The 20,581-nt window shown below is 55.2% G+C and overlaps 1 protein-coding gene across 3 annotated transcripts in view; it reads left to right on the top strand.

Annotated features, from left to right (window-relative positions):
• ENPP2 (ectonucleotide pyrophosphatase/phosphodiesterase 2) overlaps positions 1 to 20,174 on the top strand; it is a 49,069-nt gene extending 28,895 nt beyond the window's left edge. For all 3 annotated transcript variants that reach the window (XM_061549187.1, XM_061549186.1, XM_061549188.1), the window contains 8 exons: positions 1,546 to 1,715; positions 3,873 to 3,924; positions 6,667 to 6,806; positions 8,860 to 8,995; positions 14,024 to 14,101; positions 15,679 to 15,811; positions 16,048 to 16,207; positions 19,412 to 20,174. In XM_061549187.1, the coding sequence (XP_061405171.1) occupies positions 1,546 to 1,715; positions 3,873 to 3,924; positions 6,667 to 6,806; positions 8,860 to 8,995; positions 14,024 to 14,101; positions 15,679 to 15,811; positions 16,048 to 16,207; positions 19,412 to 19,576 (1,034 nt within the window). In that variant the 3' untranslated portion in view covers positions 19,577 to 20,174. The remainder of the gene's footprint in view (positions 1 to 1,545; positions 1,716 to 3,872; positions 3,925 to 6,666; positions 6,807 to 8,859; positions 8,996 to 14,023; positions 14,102 to 15,678; positions 15,812 to 16,047; positions 16,208 to 19,411) is intronic.
• Positions 20,175 to 20,581: the final 407 nt, after the last annotated feature.

The following is a 20,581-nucleotide window of genomic DNA, read 5'->3' as shown; positions in this document are numbered from 1 at the left end:
CCTTCAATAGCTGTACTGGGGAAATTTCCATTTGGTACAGATATAATGGGAGGCTGATCAATGCCCGGGTGCGATCAAGGGATGGCTCCCTATTGGTCAACCACATTATGTATGCCGATGATTTGGTAATAGCTGCTCATTCAGAGGAGGAGTTGGAGACGCTGCTGTTGAGACTGGAGTGTGCCACTAAGAGGTGGGGCCTTACCATCAGCCCCACCAAAACTAAGCACCTGCCTGGGTATTTTGTACCATCGGACACTCCACCCCCACAACTCCCAATCGGTGATAGGGCAGTAGTGGAGTGAGTGGAGAGTTTCCCATACCTGGGCAGTGTGCTTATGACTGGCTCCAGTTTAACAGCAGAGGTCTCACTCCGAATCAGTCGAGCGGCAATATCTTTTCATCGGTTGCATAACGCTGTGTGGAAGCTACCTGGTCTGTCGCTCCGCACGAAGCTTCAGGTCTTCTCGGCCACAGTCATTCCCTCCCTTCTCTACGCTTGCGAAACGTGGACCCCCCTAATGGAGCATCTTCGCCGGTTGGAAACATTTAGGCTGCCCTGCCTACGATCTATCCTGGGTTTAACCAGGCTGGATTGTGTGAGGAGCTCACAAATCCTTGAAAGATCTGGGCAAAGTCCCATCAGTGAGCTCCTCCGGCAGGCAAGGCTGCGTTGGCTGGGTCATGTAGCCCGCATGCCTAGCCACCGCATGCCTAAACAGCTTTTGTTCGGCCGGATCGAGGGGGCTAAACGGGCGCGGCATGGGCTAGAGAAGAGATGGAGTGATGTGGTACAGGAGGACGTGGAGCTGAGTGGACTTGCCGATGATTGGTACCAGTGGTGTCAAGATCGGCCTCTGTGGGGGAGGCTCGTGAAGGACGCTACTGGGCAGTTGGAGGCAGTCACCCTCCAGCAACAACGGAGGGCGGAGGAGCGACGCTCACAACAACGAGCGGAGCACCGGGTGGCTAAAGCACAGCAAGTTGGCACAGTAGGGGGCACAGTTGGTGCATTAGCCAGTCATCTCGGTCATCTTAGTCAGTCGACCCGTGGCACCTGGGTCTGCCCCGTGACCTCCTGTGAGCGGGCGTTCAACACTTCACGTGGCCTCAAGGTGCACATGGCCTGGCACAAGCGTCGTGGTGACGTCACCGCCACTTAGTGGCGAATGGCGGTTGTTGTTGTTGTCAGGGTGTGTGTGGGTCAGGGTGCGTATTGTGGGGAGTGGTAGTGTAGTGGTTAGCGTGCTGGACTTTTAACCTGGCGGCCCGAGTTCAATTCCTGCTCACAGTCAACACCAGTGATGGTTATCTGAATCGTTCCTGGGCCTCCCCTAGGTCGACTCAGCCTTAAATGAGTACCTGGTGCGGTATGTAAACATCGCGACTGGGGAGACAAAGGTGGCCGGGCGTGGTGCTGGCCACCCACCCCCTCGTGTGCCATTCCGGCCTTCTTCGGTACTGCCCGCTAACAGCACTTGCCCCGACAGTCCGTTTGCAGTGATGTTTGCGCTAACGGTGCGCTCGGTGTTATGCCTCGCGTAGACCTCTTGGGAGTGATGCCCATGCCGAACAACGGCACGCACGGCAGCCTGAACCACCTCCTGCGGAGGCCGGTGCACCGGCCGGCGCTGCCCGAAGAGGTCTCCAAGCCGGCCTCGTGCCCGGCCACCGTCGCGGCCGACGAGGACCCGCAGTGCGAATGCGACCCCGGGGTACCGGCGGCACGGAGCTCACTCACCCCCCCGCTCACCCCCCCACTCACCCACCCCCCCCCACTCAACACCCCGCTGACCCCCCCGCTCACCCCCCTGTTCATCCCCCCCCGACTCAACGCCATGCTCACCCCCCCCCACTCACCCCCCCCACTCAACGCCCTGCTCACCCCCCCCACTCAACGCCGCGCTCACCCCCCCCCCACTCACCCACCCCCCCCACTCAACGCCCCGCTCACCCCCCCCCCCCACTCAACGCTCCGCTCACCCCTCCCCCCACTCACGCCAACTCACCCCCATTCACTCCCCGCTCACCTCCCGCTCACCCTCCGCTCGCCCCCCAACTCACCCCAACTCACCTCTACTCACCCCTCGCTCACATCCGCTCCCCGCTCACCCCAACTCACCCCCCGCTCTCCCGCCCTCCCCGCTTGCCCCCCACCACTCGCTCGCCACTCACACCAACGCGGCTCAATCAGTCGTAGAAATTCCACATTCCTATGGCGAGGGCGAGTCTGCCCCATAGGACGACCGCTATTGACTTCCCGCAAAGTGGTGCCGATTGTATTGACCCCGGAGAGCAGGAAGGGATGGGCTGAGTTGACCGCCTAATCGGGATGCGAACTTGCGAGTTAAAATTAACCATTTTGTATTTTACAAGGTAAGGCCCCACTGAGCTGTGTAGATCTTTTTCAGAATGACAAATGATAGCTCAACCACGTGGCTTATCGTCATGTGGAAATCTATAGCAGCCAAATACTCTAAACGCGTGATGTCGATCCTCAATGTGGAAGGGAAAAACCGGAGGACCCGGAGAAAAATCCACGCGGCTATGGGGAAAGAGAGAGAGAGAGACACGCACAAACTACAAATATACAACAGGCGTTAGGGTCGGGATCAAACCCGTGACCTCCTGTATACCAGGCGAGGTAGTTAACATCTCCGAGCCACTGTGGCACCCAGATCTCCCGACTGCGTGCCACTCGCTCGTTCGCCGGCTACAGCGACAACGTTTAGGCCGCAATATTGATTGCATGTTAAAGTTAGTTTTCATTTCACGTGCACATTCCTCTTATTGTTGTTGTTGTCGTTAGTCTGCTCGTTCAAACCTCAGGCTAAGCCTCGCTGAGTCTCAAGTCTCATTCTCAGGAGGCTCATCATGTCGCAAGGACCAAGCGATGTTGCTGCTGCTGCTGTGAAATCACAAATGAGTAATTTGGCATGAGGATCTTTGGCCACTGCCAGTTGCTTGTTTTTGTTGTTGTTGGTTTAACACCTAGTCGTGGGTTTCCGCGACCAATATTATCCATAATAGAGGTCTTTTTTTGGGTTAGATCGCGTAAATATAAATGTGTCATTGAACCCGCCACCACGACTACCCGACACAGCCGATCAGTCAAGGGTTTGTCACGAAAACAAAACTGTGCCCAATTCGTTACCAGATCATCACGCAACCGGTTGTGTGTTGCAGAGTAAACTCACTACAACGTTTATAATTCGAGTAGCATGACGTTTACGCCGGTAAATACAACAACCAGCTTCGCCAGGCGACTGATTGCCACGTTTTGTTTCCGTTACCAACCTTACTCATTGGCTGTGTGACGTGGTGGTGGCGGGTTTAACGACACATTCACGTTCACGCGATCTAACCCCGACAAAACCTTTATCATGGATGTTTTTGTTCTTGTTGATTAGCAGACTACACGCAGAGAGGCGCCAGAGTCGGGAATCGAACCCCAGTAATTTTTGTTGACGTGAGGTGCGAGTGTTACCACGGCAGGTAGCACCAGGTGGCACTCGTGTGTGTGCTGTATGTTGAACTTCTTTCGCACCGTACGTAGCCAACCAGCGCTAATCGGAGGTGTGGGGGAAATGGCAACAAACGAAACACAGCAACAACAACAACAACAACATGCAGTTCTAAAGAAATTACTTCGTCAATCTAGATGATGATTTTAAAGTTGCGTTGCTCGCAGCGGCTTCATAATATCGTAAGGGAAGAGCGTTCCAGACGGCCGCGGGAGCGCGTCTGAAAATGCGCGTAGCAGCCCCGACAACAACGACGCAGGAGGCCGTCGTACGGGGGGAGAGGCCGTCGCTAACGCCGCCAGCGCCACCAGCGCCGCTGACGCGCTCCTCTCTGCTTCTTTGTTGCAGTCGTACCCGGCCGATTCGCTCAACCGCCAGCTGCTCAACTCCGTCCCGCAAGGTGCGTTGAGCCCCCTGCCTTGCGCCCGACCTCGCCGTTGAAAGCGTGCCGATGAGCGAGCTGCGTCCGTCTGTCCCCGTGCGCCTGCGTCTGTGTGTCTGTGCGTGTGTGTCTGTGCGTGTGTGTCTGTGTGTGTGTTTGTGTGTGTCTGTGCGTCTGTGTGTCTGTGTGTCTGTGCGTCTGTGTGTCTGTGCGTGTGTGTCTGTGTGTGTGTTTGTGTGTGTCTGTGCGTCTGTGTGTCTGTGTGTCTGTGCGTCTGTGTGTCTGTGCGTCTGTGTGTCTGTGCGTGTGTGTCTGTGCGTGTGTGTCTGTGTGTCTGTGTGTCTGTGTGTTTGTGCGTCTGTGTGTCTGTGCGTGTGTGTCTGTGTGTGTGTGCGTCTGTGTGTCTGTGTGTCTGTGTGTCTGTGTGTCTGTGCGTCTGTGTGTCTGTGCGTCTGTGTGTCTGTGCGTCTGTGTGTCTGTGTGTCTGTGCGTCTGTGTGTCTGTGTGTCTGTGCGTCTGTATGTCTGTGCGTCTGCCGTGCCGATCTTCATAGGTGCTCCTAACAGCACTTGCCCCAACAGCCTGTTACAGGCTATATGGGGCGGGGGATCTTTGTCTTTGTGTGGAATGGCGGGGTGGCGATGATGACGCTCGTAGAGTTGTGATCCGTTGATTCGATGTGAAGGGAACTTTGAAGAAGGTCTAGAAGTTGGGGGTAAAGAACCCCCGGATGCAGTGGCTCCATGGGTTATCCTGGCAGCATTTAGAATGAATAAAAAAAAAATCTCAGCGGTAAGAAGATTCACAAACACAAACACCCAGCGCTGAATTAGGCATCGTCACGCATGGCGAAGTTGTCACGCCTAACGATTACTCAATCTACGCTAAACTCATTTTTAAGACCCCACTGAGTTCTTTCTCAGAAGCAACATGGACCATCACAAATGATAGCCCGACCAAGTGGCTCATCATCATCATCGCGTGGAGGTTTATTGCAGTCAAAGACTCTAAATCGCGTAATTATTTATTCTAAATGTGGAGGGCAAAACCGGAGGAACCCGGAGAAAAATCCACCCAGCCACGGGGAGAGAGACACGCAAACTCAAAATACACAGCAGCAGGCGGCAAGGTCGGGATCGAACCCATGATCTCCTGTACACCAGGCGAGGTAGTTAACATCTCCTAGCCACCGCAATGCACGCGAAATACGAGACGGTGGGCATTTTATTACGTATTTATTTTTTAAATAGGAAGCATTTTTTGGTCACGAAAGAACGCCAGAATACGGTGCACGTGAATAAAAAAAAAGCGGGAGGGAAAACGACAACGGATAACGCGGAACAAGCTCGGAGCAACACAACCAACGCAGGGATTCATAAACGACGTCACGAAGAGGTCACCTGAAGAGCCACAATGCACCGTGCTGATGACGAGACGGTGACACGTGATGAATGACGTCACGAAGAGGTCGCTTGTGGAGCCACGATGCACCGTGATGATGACGAGACGGTGACACGTGATGAATGACGTCACGAAGAGGTCACTTGTGGAACCACGTGGTCTCCAACCCAGTGGTTCTTAACCTTCACTGCAGCCTTGCACCCATTTGATTCTCAATTGCAAAACAATGTACAATGTTAATAGACACGCAGGGTTTGATGAGAGAAAGTAAGTTGTAACTTGACCTGCCCCGTGCTTGATTTGTATTTTCGATTATTTACCTTCTAAAAACGAACTTGGCCCCGTCTCACACCCCCAGAAAGGGCATCTGCGTGATGCCCCCCAGGTTAAGAAGAAGAGCCACCGGCTTAGCCCTGTGCCCTGACAGCCTCTCTGCAACATGAACTCGCCCACTGTGCCCGGACACACATGGGGCTCGAGACGTCAGAGCTGCAAATCCACATCATCATCTCTCGTGATAGCAGTGATGGCGGTTTCAACGCGTTGCCATTGTCCTCGAGTCCGATTGTCTCATCGCCATTAACAGAGCTTGCGCCACCTTGCAGACTGTTGCTTTACCCAAGATGACGATGATGATGGTGGTGGCGGTGGTATGGTGGTGGTATGGTGGTGGTGGTGGTATGGTGGTGGTATGGTGGTGGTATGGTGGTGGTATGGTGGTGGTATAGTGGTGGTGCTATGTTGCTCTTCGTGTGGCTGACGTTGATGTCGAGCATTGGGATTTTACACCGAGGTGGTCGATGAGCGTGATGATTGCGTCAGGAGGTGTAGCCGAGTGGGGAATCATTGCCGCTGTGACGATGACGCCTTCCTATGGATCTCACTGTGAGTCTGTGGGTCTCTGTGTGAGTCTGTGGGTCTCTGTGTGAGTCTGTGGGTCTCTGTGTGAGTCTGTGGGTCTCTGTGTGAGTCTGTGGGTCTCTATGTGAGTCTGTGGGTCTCTGTGTGAGTCTATGGGACTCACCGTGAGTCTATGGGTCTCACTGTGAGTCTATGGAGTGTATAGCTGTTGTGGTGATGATGATGCCTCCTCGTTCGTCAATCGGGCATCGAGCCGTCATTCTACGTCCCGTGGTTCTGTTCTGGGTTATGACCACAGTCTCCGCACACTGTCCGGAGAAATCTTTCATTTCCCATTTGTGCATCATCAGCGTCACCGAGTATCATGAGCTGCTGCGGCTGCTCTGGTTTGTGTGCGGATGCAGCTCAGGGTTTGGGGCCCATGAAGCTTGTGATGATGGCGATGATGATGATGACAGCGATGATGATGACAGCGATGTCGATTATATCTGTTTGCAGATAATCACCACTTACCATTCGGCCGGCCCAGGGTGCTGCTGGACACACGCTACTGCCTGCTGCACCACACGGGCTTTGAGAGCGCCTACAGCGAGGATTACCGCATGCCCCTGTGGACCTCCTTCACACTGCCCAAAAGCGTGAGCCCTGCCCTCCGCCTGCCCTCCCCCTGCCCTCCCCCTGCCCTCCCCCTGCCCTCCCCTGCGGCCGCTCGTCCCCTCGGTTCACCGCTTGTCGCGTCGCGGGTCGCGTGGCGTGGCCGAGCCGTTCCGGGGGGTCGGTTGGACCGCTCGTGGCCGGGTGACGTCGCGAGGCAGAGCGCTGACCGCTCGTCGCGGTCGGTTCGAATTTGGGTGGCCGCCCCGGTTAACGCTGCGGGTGCGGTGACGCCGCTTCCTTGCTGCCTCCTGGCGGGCGCTAGCGATGCCGTGAGTGGCGCCATTCAGAGGGAGAGTGGCAGGGGGCCGTCACGCACCGCCAGCGGCTGCGACGCAGTTCGGCGAATATTGGCAAATTTGAAAACTGACACGCGGGCAATTTATTAAATATATATTTTTTAATTAAACGTCATGCTGGCTTGCCTGCCTCATGCTGGCTTGCCTTGCTGGGGATAAACCTGGCAGGACCCCCCCCCCCCCTCGAACAAAGAGGAGAATCGAGACTCTTTGGTGAGGCTTCAATGGGTAAACGAGTGGATTGAAATCAAAGAGTAATCATTTCGCTGCAGATAGTGGCACAATGAACTCAATAATTAACCCCCCTCTCCGCCGCCGTAATCCTCGCGCCCATCTAAACGAGTTGACCGGACAATGGAGTTTGTGTTGGGTTTTCAATTTTAGCTTCTCTTGGCCTTCCACGAAAACGTGCTTCTGCAATGAGCACCATCCCTCTTCAATAGCTAGTAACTGATTGATTGCACATTGTGTGTTTGTTTGGCAAACCTCGTTAATAATTTACCTGGGCAAGGGACCACGTCTACTAGAGAGGGCCCCTTGTGCTATGAACATCTGGGGCAGTTCACCAAGCATTGGTAGCAAGAAAAGTCTGACTCTGCTGCTGCTGCTGATGAGACACGCAATGTCGAAACCGGTCCAGAGTTTTATTTGTGTTAAACCAGTGCTGTTGATGAGATGCACTCCCACAAGGTCGTTTGGCTGATGGGATGTGTAAACAAAATACTGTATTTTTGTTTGGAGAGATAAATGATAAATAATAATAAATGATATAGTTAACTACCTCGCCTGGTATACAGGAGGTCGTGGGTTCGATCCCGACCCTGACTCCTGCTGTTATTTGGAATTTGCAGTTTCTCTCTCCCCATGGTCGCGTGGATTTGTCTCCGGGTCCTCTGGGTTTATCCCGCCACATTTAGAATCAACGTCATATTTGGCTACTGTTATGAATTTCCACATCATGATGATGATGATAAGCTATCATTTATGATGGCTAGGTCGCTTCTGAAAAAAGAGCGACATAGTTTAAAGTTGAGAGGCGCGCGAAGGAGGAACCGCAGACACCAACGATTGCCCAAGCACTGCAGTCCTCTGTATGTGAAGGCGTTAGCGAGCACCTATTATGCCTTTCCCACTTCCGAGACGTCGGCAACGTTGGCGGGTGGTGGGTGTCCCATGCACCTCTGAATCTCGGAATGCGCGAGCGGCGGTTCACAGCGTTACATTTGATTTAGAGCGGCGTGGTAGAAGCAGCGCCGTTGTTTTTAATGAACATTGTTACTCACCGCAGAGAACCGTCGCGACGCGACCGCCGCCACTCGACGATAGCCAGCAGCCAAAACTGTGCCTTGCACGGCCCCTCCCGCATGGCCTTGTGGGAGCCTCAGGAACCGATGACGTACGTTCCGATGGCGTAAACGCATGTACACGTATTCGTCATTGGAACGGAATTGGAATAAAAACCGGTGCACGTGCGTACATGTACGTACATTGTGTACGTGTGTGCGTTCCGTTTGTACATGAACGAGTATCTCACGTACACGTGTACGTGTCTATGTTCCTGTTCGTACGTGCACACGTACATCACATACACATGTACGTGTGTGTGTTCCGTTCGTACATGCATGCGTACGGACGTCACGTACACGTGTGTACGTGGGTGTGTTCCGTGCGTACATACATGCGTATGTACATCATGTACACGCGTACGTGTGTGTGTTCGTACGTGCACGCCTCGCAGATCAACATCAACGAGCCCTCGGCCGCGCTCGCCCAGTGCTTGAAGCCCGACATCCGGATCCCCGTCAGCAAAGTCACGGCCTGCAAAGCCTTCAAGTCCACGTCCGACCTCTCCTACGGCTACCTCTACCCCCCGAGTAAGGCACCGCACGCCCCCGGGCCCTCGCACAAACGAGGGCAGCCTGCCCCTGGGGCCTCACACAAAAGAGGGCAGCCTGCCCCTGGGGCCTCACACAAAAGGGGGCAGCCTGCCCCTGGGGCCCTCGCACAAAAGGGGGCAGCCTGCCCCTGGGGCCTCACACAAAAGGTGGCAGTCTGCCCCTGGGGCCTCCCACAAAAGAGGGCAGTCTGCCCCTGGGGCCTCGCACAAAAGGGGGCAGCCTGCCCCTGGGGCCTCGCACAAAAGGGGGCAGCCTGCCCCTGGGGCCTCACACAAAAGGGGGCAGCCTGCCCCTGGGGCCCTCGCACAAAAGGGGGCAGCCTGCTCCTGGGGCCTCACACAAAAGGGGGCAGCCTGCTCCTGGGGCCTCACACAAAAGGGGCCAGCCTGCCATTGGGGCCTCGCACAAAGGGGGCAGCCTGCCGTTGGGGCCTCACACAAAAGGGGGCAGCCTGCCCCTGGGGCCTCACACAAAAGGGGGCAGCCTGCTCCTGGGGCCTCACACAAAAGGGGCCAGCCTGCCATTGGGGCCTCACACAAAAGGGGGCAGCCTGCCCCTGGGGCCTCACACAAAAGGTGGCAGTCTGCCCCTGAGGCCTCACACAAAAGAGGGCAGCCTGCCCCTGGGGCCTCACACAAAAGGGGCTAAAATGGTGATGTCAACTTATACCGCTGCGCTGCCACGGCACGGTATTCACTCGCGCTTGGAGATAGAAGATGACTCAGAGGTGCGAGGGCGCCACGGTGGGGAGGTGTTTACTCCCTCGCCTGGTATACAGGAGGTCGTGGGTTCGATCCAGACCCTGACGCCTGCTGTATATTTGGAGTTTGCGGTGTCTCTCTCATCACAGTGGCTAGGAGATGCTAACTCCCTCGCCTGGTTTGCAGGATATCGTGGGTTCGATCCTGACCCTGAGGCCTGCTGCTGGTTATTTAGAGTTTGTGTGTATCTTTCCCCGTGTTCACGTGAGAACTGACACACGTCGAGAGTACTTGGCTGCTGCTATAAAATGTCCACGTGGTGATGAGGCCACTTTGTTGAGCTATAATTTGTGATAGCCAGGTCGCTTCTGAATAAGAGTTACATAGCTCAGTGGGGGCCTTACCTGGTACAATAAAAAGCAGTTTAGTAGCTTGCGAGGACAAAGCAAAGACGAGCGGGTAAAGTCAGCCAGGCGGTTAGCCGATGCCAAATTCCACCGCCTATATCTATTAAAGATGCTATCGGCTAATCAATGAGTACACACGTGTGTATGTATGATGAACTTCTTTAACGCCATACGTAGCCAACCGTGCTCCCGAACAAAACCCACCCAGCGTACGAGAGGGAAACGCTCTACCCCAGGCGTTGGCAAACGCTGCGCCTCCGGAGCGGCGAGCGCTGTGGCTCTTCGGCCTCCCCCCTAGAGGCTCTTTGGCTGCGAAAAAACATTGAAATGTAATTTAGTGTAAAGAAAATTGATTACATTTTTGGCAGGGAATGATGGGGTCACGGCGGAATGCCTTGGTGGTGACGATAAAATAAACAACAGTCACAAACGGTTCTTGTTAAAGAATAACGGAAGGATCTAGATTTGAAGTTTTCGTGACTGCAGGGATCCATACTCTTGTTGGTGAGCAAAGCCACAACGTTTACAATCTGAGTACGACGTTTCGCCAGTAATTACTTCATCAGGTGGGAGCCAGATTTGTGGAGAAGTCCTCACCTATGTGTTGTTGTTGTTGTTGTCGTCGTCAATGTCTGCCGTATACCTGCCGTATCTGTGTACAAGCAGCTTCTTCTTCTCCTCCTACTTCCTCTTCATCTTCTTTGACATCTGCTGCTGTGCCGCGTCCACCTGGCGCCCATAACGACCGCGCACTAAAAGAAGTGTCCCTGGGGGATTTTTTTTAATTGACAATATTTAAAACAACAACCTCACAGAGCCATTGGTAAATGAATCCAGATCGCTAGAAAGTCAACCGATTCTCCCAACAAATATATAGCTTTTGGGAAAAGTTCAATTCGAGCAGATACTTGAGCCCAGCGTTCGTGACGTAAAGCGTTCTACAAGGCTCGGAGAATATCAATAATTCTGTACTGCCTTCTACTCGCAGAGTCAGAGTACAGCTCCTCCTTGACACTCACCCACAGGCAAAAGAGAGTGAGATGGAACAGATGGAGATTAGTCCACACACTATGCTGTACCGCCTTGTCCTGGCAGAGCCAAGGGTACAGCTCCTCCGTCTAGGAAGTTCACCATATGTGTGTTGAACTTTCACACCGTACGTAGTCAACCGTGCCAATCGGAGGTGCCGGGGAAGGACAACAAACTAAACACTAAAAGCAGCCCTAAAGAAATGAGTTTGTCGATAAAAATGATGATGATTTAAAAGTGCACTGCTCCAGTGGCTTCTTAATATCGGAAGGGAAGAGCATTCCAGACGGCTCGCAGGAGAAGCACGTCTGAAAGTGCCGTGCGGTGAAGCGGTGACCACGACCACCTTTGTTCGACGGCTCGCAGCCAAAAGCCGCTGCCGCTGCTGCTGCTGCCGCTGCCGCTGCCGCTGCTGCTGCTGCCGCTGCTGCTGCTGCCGCTGCTGCCGCTGCTGCTGCCGCTGCTGCTGCGAGGATGAGCGGATTTGTTACCGTAATGATAGTGTTTAGGGCAGAGTTGTTACCGTGGCGATGATGCTTAGTGCGGAGTTGTTACCGTGGCGACGATGTTTAAAGCGGAGTTGTTACTGTGGCGACGGTGTTTAGAGCGAAGTTGTTACCGTGGCGACGATTTTTAGAGTGGAGTTGTTACCGTGGCGATGGTGTTTAGAGTAGAGATGTTACCTTGGCAACGGTGTTTAGAGCGGAGTTGTTACCGTGGCGACGGTGTTTAGAGCGGAGTTGTTACCGTGGCAACGGTGTTTGGAGTGGAGTTGTTACCATGGCGATGGTGTTTAGAGTAGAGTTGTTACCTTGGCAACGGTGTTTAGAGCGGAGTTGTTACCGTGGCGACGGTGTTTAGAGCGGAGTTGTTACCGTGGCAACGGTGTTTGGAGTGGAGTTGTTACCGGGGCGACAATGTTTAGAGCGGAGTTGGTACCGTGGCGACGGTGTTTAGAGCAGAGTTGTTACCGTGGCGACGGTGTTTAGAGTGGAGTTGTTACCTTGACGACGGTGTTTAGAGCGGAGTTGTTACCATGACGACGCTGTTTAGAGCGGAGTTGTTACCGTGACGACGGTTTACACTCCTTGACCTGTGTGTGTCTGCGTGTGTCTGTTTGTCTGTGTGTGTGTCGGATGGGGAGCGGTAGTGTAGCGGTTAGCGCGCTGCGCTATGAACCTGGCGACCCGGGTTCGATTCCCGCTCACGGCTAACACCAGTGAGGATTATCTGAACCGGTCCTGGGCCTCCCCTAGGTCGACTCAGCCTGAAATGAGTACCTGGTGTGATGTGTAAACATCGCCACTGGGGAGACAAAGGCGGTCGGGCGTGGTGCTGGCCACCCACCCCCTCGTGTACTGCTCCGGCCTTCATAGGTGCTTGCTAACGGCACTTGCCCCTACAGTCTGTTCAGGCTATACGGGGGATCTTTATCTTTGTGTCGGACGGCAACGCTGTGATGGCTAACTTCCGTGGGGGGAGCGCCAATTTAGATTGGCCTTTCCCTTCATGGCGTTTGTAACCACCACAGTGGCCAAATGGGGGCTCTGGATGCGTGCGAGTGGCTGGTAACCCCTCCACCTTCAATTAACTACCACTAAACTACGAGGTCAAAAAATGTTTAAGCTTGTGCCGGAGGCCCCGGGGAGACACAGACACACTTCTTCTTCTTGTTCGTCCATCAAAGTTGATGATGACCATGGCACGTTTGTCATTTTGTTGGGTTTTGATGAGTGCGCAGATGGCTGAAGAGGCCAATCCGAGCCCGGAATTCTCTATGGCACACTGGACAGGTCAGGGAGGATGTAGGGCTCTGAGGTGCAGCCACACGTCCTTCCTTGGTAGATTTGCGCTGCTGCCTCTTCAAGATAGCACAGGAGCTTCTCCTACTCTCACAGAGGACTGCACCGTCCTGTACTTTTCTTCTCCAGGCAGGTCTGTCCTGTGCTAGGGATTCCCAGCTTTTCAGGTCGAATCCACAGCTCATTCAAGGAAGCTTTAAGGGACACAGACACACACAAGGTGTGTGTCTCGCTCGGTGTGTCTTTGTGTGTGTCTCTCCCTGCATGTGTGTCTGCCTATGCTGTTCCTGTGTCTGTGTTTTATCATTAATTATTACCTGATGATGGTTGCTTGTGTTGCAACCGAAACGTCGTTTTCTATTATTATTTCATTTTATTTTCTACGTGACTTTACTGAAAGAACCAAAGAGTAATTACTGCAGTCACGAAAGCTTCGAATCTAGTTTGAGCTCGCATATCCTTGAAAGATCTGGACAAAGTCCCATCAGTGAGCTCCTCCGGCAGGCAAGGCTGCGTTGGCTGGGTCATGTAGCCCGCATGCCCAGCCACCGCATGCTTAAACAGCTTTTGTTCGGCCAGATCGAGGGGGCTAAATGGGCGTGGCACGGTCTAGAGAAGCGATGGAGTGATGTGGTACAGGAGGACGTGGAGCTGAGTGGACTTGCCGATGACCGGTACCAGCGGTGTCAAGATCGGCCTCTGTGGAGGAGGCTCGTGAAGTACGCTACCGGGCAGTTGGAGGCAGTCACCCTTCAACAACAACGGAGGGCAGAGGAGCGACGCTCACAGCAACCAGCGGAGTGCCGGGTGGCTAAAGCACAGCAAGTTGGCACAGTAGGGGGCACAGGTGGCGCATCAGCCAGTCGTCTCAGTCAGTCAACCCGTGGCACCTGGGTCTGCCCCGTGACCTCCTGCCAGTGGGCGTTCGACACTTCCACGTGGCCTCAATGTGCACATAGCCTGGCACAAGCGTCGTGGTGATGTCACCGCCACTTAGTGGCGAATGGCGGTTGTTGTTGTTGTGTGTCTGTGTGTGTGTCAATTTCCCGAATCCTACCGTTGCAGGCCTCAGCCGATCGGAGTCGTCGATGCACGAGGGTCTGCTGGCATCGAACATCGTGCCCATGTACAAGCCGTTCAAACGCAAGTTCCCCACACCGGCGCCCACAGATCGTTTTTTTTCCCCCCCGAGTTGATTTTGCGAGCGACCCAGGTGAGGGCTCTTGGAAGATGGAGAGAGAGAGAGACAGAGAGAGACAGAGAGACAGAGACAGACAGAGAGAGAGAGAGACAGAGTCAGACAGAGACAGACAGACAGAAAGAGAGACAGAGACAGACAGAGAGACAGAGAGAGACAGAGAGAGACAGAGAGACAGAGACAGACAGAAAGACAGAGATAGAGAGACAGAGAGAGAGAGACAGAGAGAGACAGAGACAGACAGAAAGACAGAGAGAGAGAGAGACAGAGAGACAGAACGAGAGACAGAGATAGACAGAGACAGACAGAAAGACAGAGAGAGAGACACACAGAGACAGAGAGAGACAGAGAGAGACAGAGAGAGACAGAGACAGACAGAAAGACAGAGAGAGAGAGACACAGAGACAGAGACAGACAGAAAGACAGAGAGAGACAGAGACAGACAGAAAGACAGAGAGAGAGAGACAGAGAGAGACAGAGACAGAGACCGATTGAGACAGAGAGACAGAGAGAGGCCATGATGGGAGAGTTGTATCGGCGCTTAGAGCAAATACGTTCCCTGCAGTGCAAGTCGGCTCATGGGGAGTCATTTAAAATGTAATTTTTTTCACACCGATCCTCGTAATTATGTGCGAATGAAGTCGAGAGAGAAACCCTCAAGTGGATATGGGGCGGTGGGCGGTGACCGCGTGGTGCCGACACGTGAAGGGATGAGGGTTTAACGGGGTCCATTTCCGCCAAGGTACGCAATGCCTTGCCACTGCCGGATTTATATATGACGTTTTATTCCCTCTTATGCCGCCACTCACGGGAGTTGGCCGTTGCGTGCCGGTGCAGAGGGGCCGAACTTTTGTCCAAATTCTGAACAAGTGCACGGCAAATTGACCCTCGGCTGGCATCCACGGAGGTCAGCGGTCGTCGCCAACCCAGCTGTGAGCGCGTGGCAGGGACCCTGCTGGGCAGGAGCCGTGAGACTCGGCGCGGCTCTCGTGGGTGAACAAGCGCAATAGTGACGACGGCGGCGACAGTGATGATGACGACAACTACGACGATGTTGATGATGTTGATGATGACGATGATGATGACGATGACGATAACAATGACGGTGATGATGACGATGATGACAATGACAATGGTGATGATGACGGCAATGATGATGACGAGCTATGACGATGTTGATGACGACAATGACAACGATGATGATGTCGATGTTGATGACGGTAACTACGATGATGTTGATGACGATGGTGATTATGATGTCAATGACAATGATGACGATGATGACAACGACGATGATGATGATGATTTTTATGATGACCATAATGATGATGATGACAATGACGACGATAATGATGATGATGACGCGATGATAATGTCGATGATGATGATGACACGATGACGATAATGACGATGATTACAATGACGACGATGACGACGATAATGACAATAATGATGATGACGATGATGATGACGACGATGACGACAATAACAATAATTACGACGTCCATACTGTCTGAAACAGGAATATGGAAACACTTCCACGACGTGCTGCTCAAGACGTATGGCAACCAGCACCATGGCATCAACGTGGTGAGCGGGCCCGTGTTCGACTACAACGCCGACGGGCGCTTCGATCCCGTCGACAAAATCCTGCAGTGAGTCCTTCACGTCAGCAGCCCGCACTGGCCATCGTCAACCACTGACTTAGCTCGTGGCTAGCGACGACGATGATGATGATCATGATGACAGCGGCCATGATGATGATGATCATGATGACAATGGCCATGACGATGATGACAATGGCCATGATGATGATGACAACGATGACAATGACGACAACTATGATGATCACGATGACGATGTTGCTGCACGCCATCCCTGCCCGCCCCAGGCACACGGACGCGTCGCTCTTCATGCCGGTCCCCACCCACTACTTCATCGTCATCACGAGCTGCCGGGACAAGGCGAAGGGCCCCAACCAGTGCGAGGGGAAGCTCGAGGCCTCCTCCTTCATCCTGCCGCACAGACCTGACAACGAGGAGAGCTGCAACGTGAGAACACCCCCCAGTCTCCCCACCCCCCCACCCCCCACCCCCCCACCCCCAAGTGTCCCCACCCCCCCACCCCCACCCCCCACCCCCCAGTTTCCCCACCCCCAGTGTAGACACCTCCCACCCCCACCCCCCAGTGTAGACACCCCCCACCCCCCACCCCCCAGTGTAGACACCCCCCACCCCCCAGTGTAGACACCCCCCACCCCCCACCCCCCACCCCCAAGTGTCCCCACCCCCCACCCCCACCCCCCACCCCCCACCCCCCCCACCCCCAAGTGTCCCCACCCCCCACCCCCCCCCACCCCCCCCAACCCCCCCACCCCCAAGTGTCCCCACCCCCCCACCCCCAAGTGTCCCCACCCCCACCCCCACCCCCCCCACCCCCAAGTGTCCCACCCCCCCACCCCCAAGTGTCCCCACCCCCCCACCCCCCACCCCCCACCCCCCCACCCCAAGTGTCCCCACCCCCCCACCCCCAAGTGTCCCCACCCCCCCACCCCCAAGTGTCCCCACCCCCCCACCCCCCACCCCCCACCCCCCCACCCCCCCAGTTTCCCCCACCCCCCCACCCCCAAGTCTCCCCACCCCCCCAGTGTAGACACCCCCCACCCCCAAGTCTCCCCACCCCCCAGTGTAGACACCCCCCACCCCCCAGTCTCCCCACCCCCCCACCCCCAAGTGTCCCCACCCCCCCACCCCCACCCCCCACCCCCAAGTGTCCCCACCCCCCACCCCCCAGTCTCCCCACCCCCCACCCCCCCCCACCCCCCCCCCCCACCCCCCCACCCCCACCCCCACCCCCCACCCCAAGTGTCCCCACCCCCCCACCCCCCAGTGTACACCCCCCACCCCCACCCCCAAGTGTCCCCACCCCCCCCACCCCCCAGTGTAGACACCCCCCACCCCCACCCCCAAGTCTCCCCCACCCCCCAGTGTAGACACCCCCCACCCCCAGTCTCCCACCCCCCAGTGTAGACACCCCCCACCCCCCAGTCTCCCCACCCCCCCCACCCCCAAGTGTCCCCACCCCCCCACCCCCACCCCCCACCCCCAAGTGTCCCCACCCCCCACCCCCCAGTCCTCCCCACCCCCCCACCCCCCACCCCCCCACCCCCCACCCCCCCCCCCCACCCCCCCCCCAAGTGTCCCCACCCCCCCACCCCCCAGTGTAGACACCCCCCACCCCCACCCCAAGTGTCCCCACCCCCCCACCCCCAAGTCTCCCCACCCCCCCCCCCCCACCCCCAAGTGTCCCCCCCCCCACCCCACCCCCCAGTGTAGACACCTCCCACCCCCCACCCCCCAGTGTAGACACCCCCCACCCCCCCACCCCCAAGTGTCCCCACCCCCCAGTGTAGACACCTCCCACCCCCCACCCCCCAGTGTAGACACCCCCCACCCCCCACCCCCAAGTGTCCCCACCCCCCAGTGTAGACACCTCCCACCCCCCAGTGTAGACACCTCCCACCCCCCACCCCCCAGTGTAGACACCCCCCACCCCCCACCCCCAAGTGTCCCCCACCCCCCCACCCCCCACTCCGCAGTGTAGACACCTCCCACCCCCCAGTGTAGACACCCCCCACCCCCCACCCCCCAGTGTAGACACCCCCCACCCCCCACCCCCAAGTGTCCCCACCCCCCCACCCCCCAGTGTAGACACCTCCCACCCCCCAGTGTAGACACCTCCCACCCCCCACCCCCCAGTGTAGACACCCCCCACCCCCCAGTGTAGACACCCCCCACCCCCCAGTGTAGACACCCCCCCCACCCCACCCCCCAGTGTAGACACCCCCACCCCCCACCCCCCAGTGTAGACCCCCCCAGACACCCCCAGCGCTCTCCCTCTCCCGCTCTCTTTCCCGTTCTCTATAAATTAGTAAAGTTTGTTTTGTTTACAAACTTTACTAATTGGCTGTGGTTGGGTGGTGGTGGTGGCGGGTTTAACGACACATTTATATTGACGCGATCTAACCCCACAAAAACACCTCTGTTATGGATAATATTGGTTGCCAAAGCCTCCCACTATTGCTGCTGCTACTGCTGCTGCTGCTACGCGTGAATGCGTGCAGGGCGTTTGGATGCTAGAACCCTCCACACGACCATGAGACGCCACTTCGTTTGAGCTGCCATTCGTGATGGCCAGGTCCGCCACTGATAAGAAAGAGTCGTGTAGCTTCAGCGGGACCTACACCTCCTATGATATATAAATATTTAGAGTAGTTTAATTCGTGTCGCAGTTGCCCGGCTTACACGTGGTCAGGTGAGGAGCGGCCGTACGGCGTTCCGTGGCATACGCGGAGCCCTCTTTCGTGGTGGCCAGGTCGCTTCTGTTCACAATCAGAATGTTTATTTATTACGGGAGGAATCCGATGAGCTGTAAAGCTCTTTCTTCACAAATGTCCAGTAGGGGCACCGGGTTAAGGATGTAACAATTGAGCATTAAAAAAAATATTTATTAATGAAAAACACCGTTGTGTTAGATTAAGGATAAGTGAAATAACAAAGATATTTACACAAAGTGACGCATTGCATTCACACTTTAACTTTAAAAAAGTGGGGTAAAGTTGCATATTTATAAATAAACGTGTAATAAATTATGTAATTAAAGAACCTGTTAAAAATAGTTCCATAATATCTTCAGTGGGGCCTTACGTGGCAATAAAGACAAAAGGAAACGCATGTTAAAAGGATGATTTATTTAAGTAAAATAATAACTGAGCCGTGACATGGACATCTGTGAACAACGACTGGACATCTGTTAAGAAGAGCTTTATAGCTCATCGGATTCCTCCAGCATAAATATTGTCACCGTGACGTGACGTCGCCCGCGTGTGTGTGTGCATGCCTATGTGTATGTGCGTGTGTGTGTGTGTGTGCGCGTGCCCATGTGTATGTGTGTGTGCGCGTGCATGCGTGTGTGTGTGTTACAGGCTATATGGGAGGTATTTGTCTTTCTGGTTCAGTGGTAGTTGAATTGAAGGTGGAGGGGCTACCAGCCTATCAAGGGCCCCATTTGGCCGCTGTGGTGGCGACAATCGCCGCGGGGGGAATGGCCGATGTTGCAATTCGCCTTCCCTCCACGGCACAGCTCACATCCACGGCACAGCGTTACCGCCCGGCACCGCCGCGGAGGTAGGGGCACTTAGCCTGGCACGAGCGCCGCGGTGACGTCACGGCGAATGTTGTGCGTGCGTGCTGCAGAGCGACGAGGACGAGTCGCGGTGGGTGGAGGAGCTGGTGAAGATGCACTCGGCGCGCGTGCGCGACGTGGAGCTCCTGTCGGGCCTCGACTTCTTCCACCAGACCAACTTCGCCGTCAACGAGATCATGGCCCTGAAGACGTCGCTGCCGACGTTCACGCTCTGAACGCGCCCGTGCGTTGCCTGTGCGTTGCCTGTGCGTTGCCCGCGGGTTGCCCGCGTGTTGCTTGCGCGTTGCCCGCACATGGGCAGCCGCGTGTTGCCCGCGCACGCCCCCTTCCCCCCCCCCCCCCCCCGTTCCGGCGGCTATCTCGTGTTTGATGGTGTATATTTTTCATACCTAATTTGTATTTATTGACAAGCGGAAAAGCAGCAGCAGCAGCAATAAACAAACAACAACAAAAAGTAAAAGTAAAAAAAAAGGTGTGGGAGCTTGGGTTGTGGTGGTGGGCGGTCGTTGGGGAGGGAGTTGGCATCTCCGCACGAAATCGTCAACGGACTTTCACGCCCCATTGCCTTTCATTGCCGTCTCGAATTTTGCCAAACAAACGACGTTGACAGCAGCAGCAGCAGCGGCAAACTGCTCGACGATATTTAACTCTCGGTTCTCCCGAAGGAAACGCGACGGCGCCTCTCTCACGCCCGCTGGAGCTTCTGCCGCGCCCGACGGAACGTCGGCCGTCGCGAACCCGAGGTTCGGGCGCGTTACCATGTACCCGTGGAAATGTTTTGTAAAAGTTTGCCGTGCAAGACAGTGAATATTACGTGGCTTGGACGAGTTTTTATTTCACCCCCCCACCTCTGCCTGCTACCCCAACGAAGCGGCGTGGAGTGTTGCCGTGTCGTACGTATGTTGTACGTATGTTGTACGTATGTTGTACGTATGTTGTATGTTGGACTTATTTCGCACCGTACATAGCCAAGCACGCTAATCGGAGGCGTGGGGATAAGGCCAACAACACTAAACTCTGAAAGCAGTTCTAAAGAAATTAGTTTTCAATTGAGTATAGCGATGTCGTGTATATTAGTGTATAGTAGTTTAGTGCACTGCAGTGTATAGTGTAGTAACAGTGTAGTGTATCGTGATGTATGTATGTTGAATTTCTTTCGAACCGTATGTAGCCAACCGTGCTAATCGGAGGTGCAGGGGTGAGTGGGTGAGTGTGTGGGT

Source organism: Lethenteron reissneri, chromosome 10 (genome assembly GCF_015708825.2).
Source record: "Lethenteron reissneri isolate LAM-NWPU_2019-01 chromosome 10, ASM1570882v1, whole genome shotgun sequence".
Taxonomy (NCBI): Eukaryota; Metazoa; Chordata; class Hyperoartia; order Petromyzontiformes; family Petromyzontidae; genus Lethenteron; species Lethenteron reissneri.
This window is presented reverse-complemented; position numbering and strand designations above follow the sequence as displayed.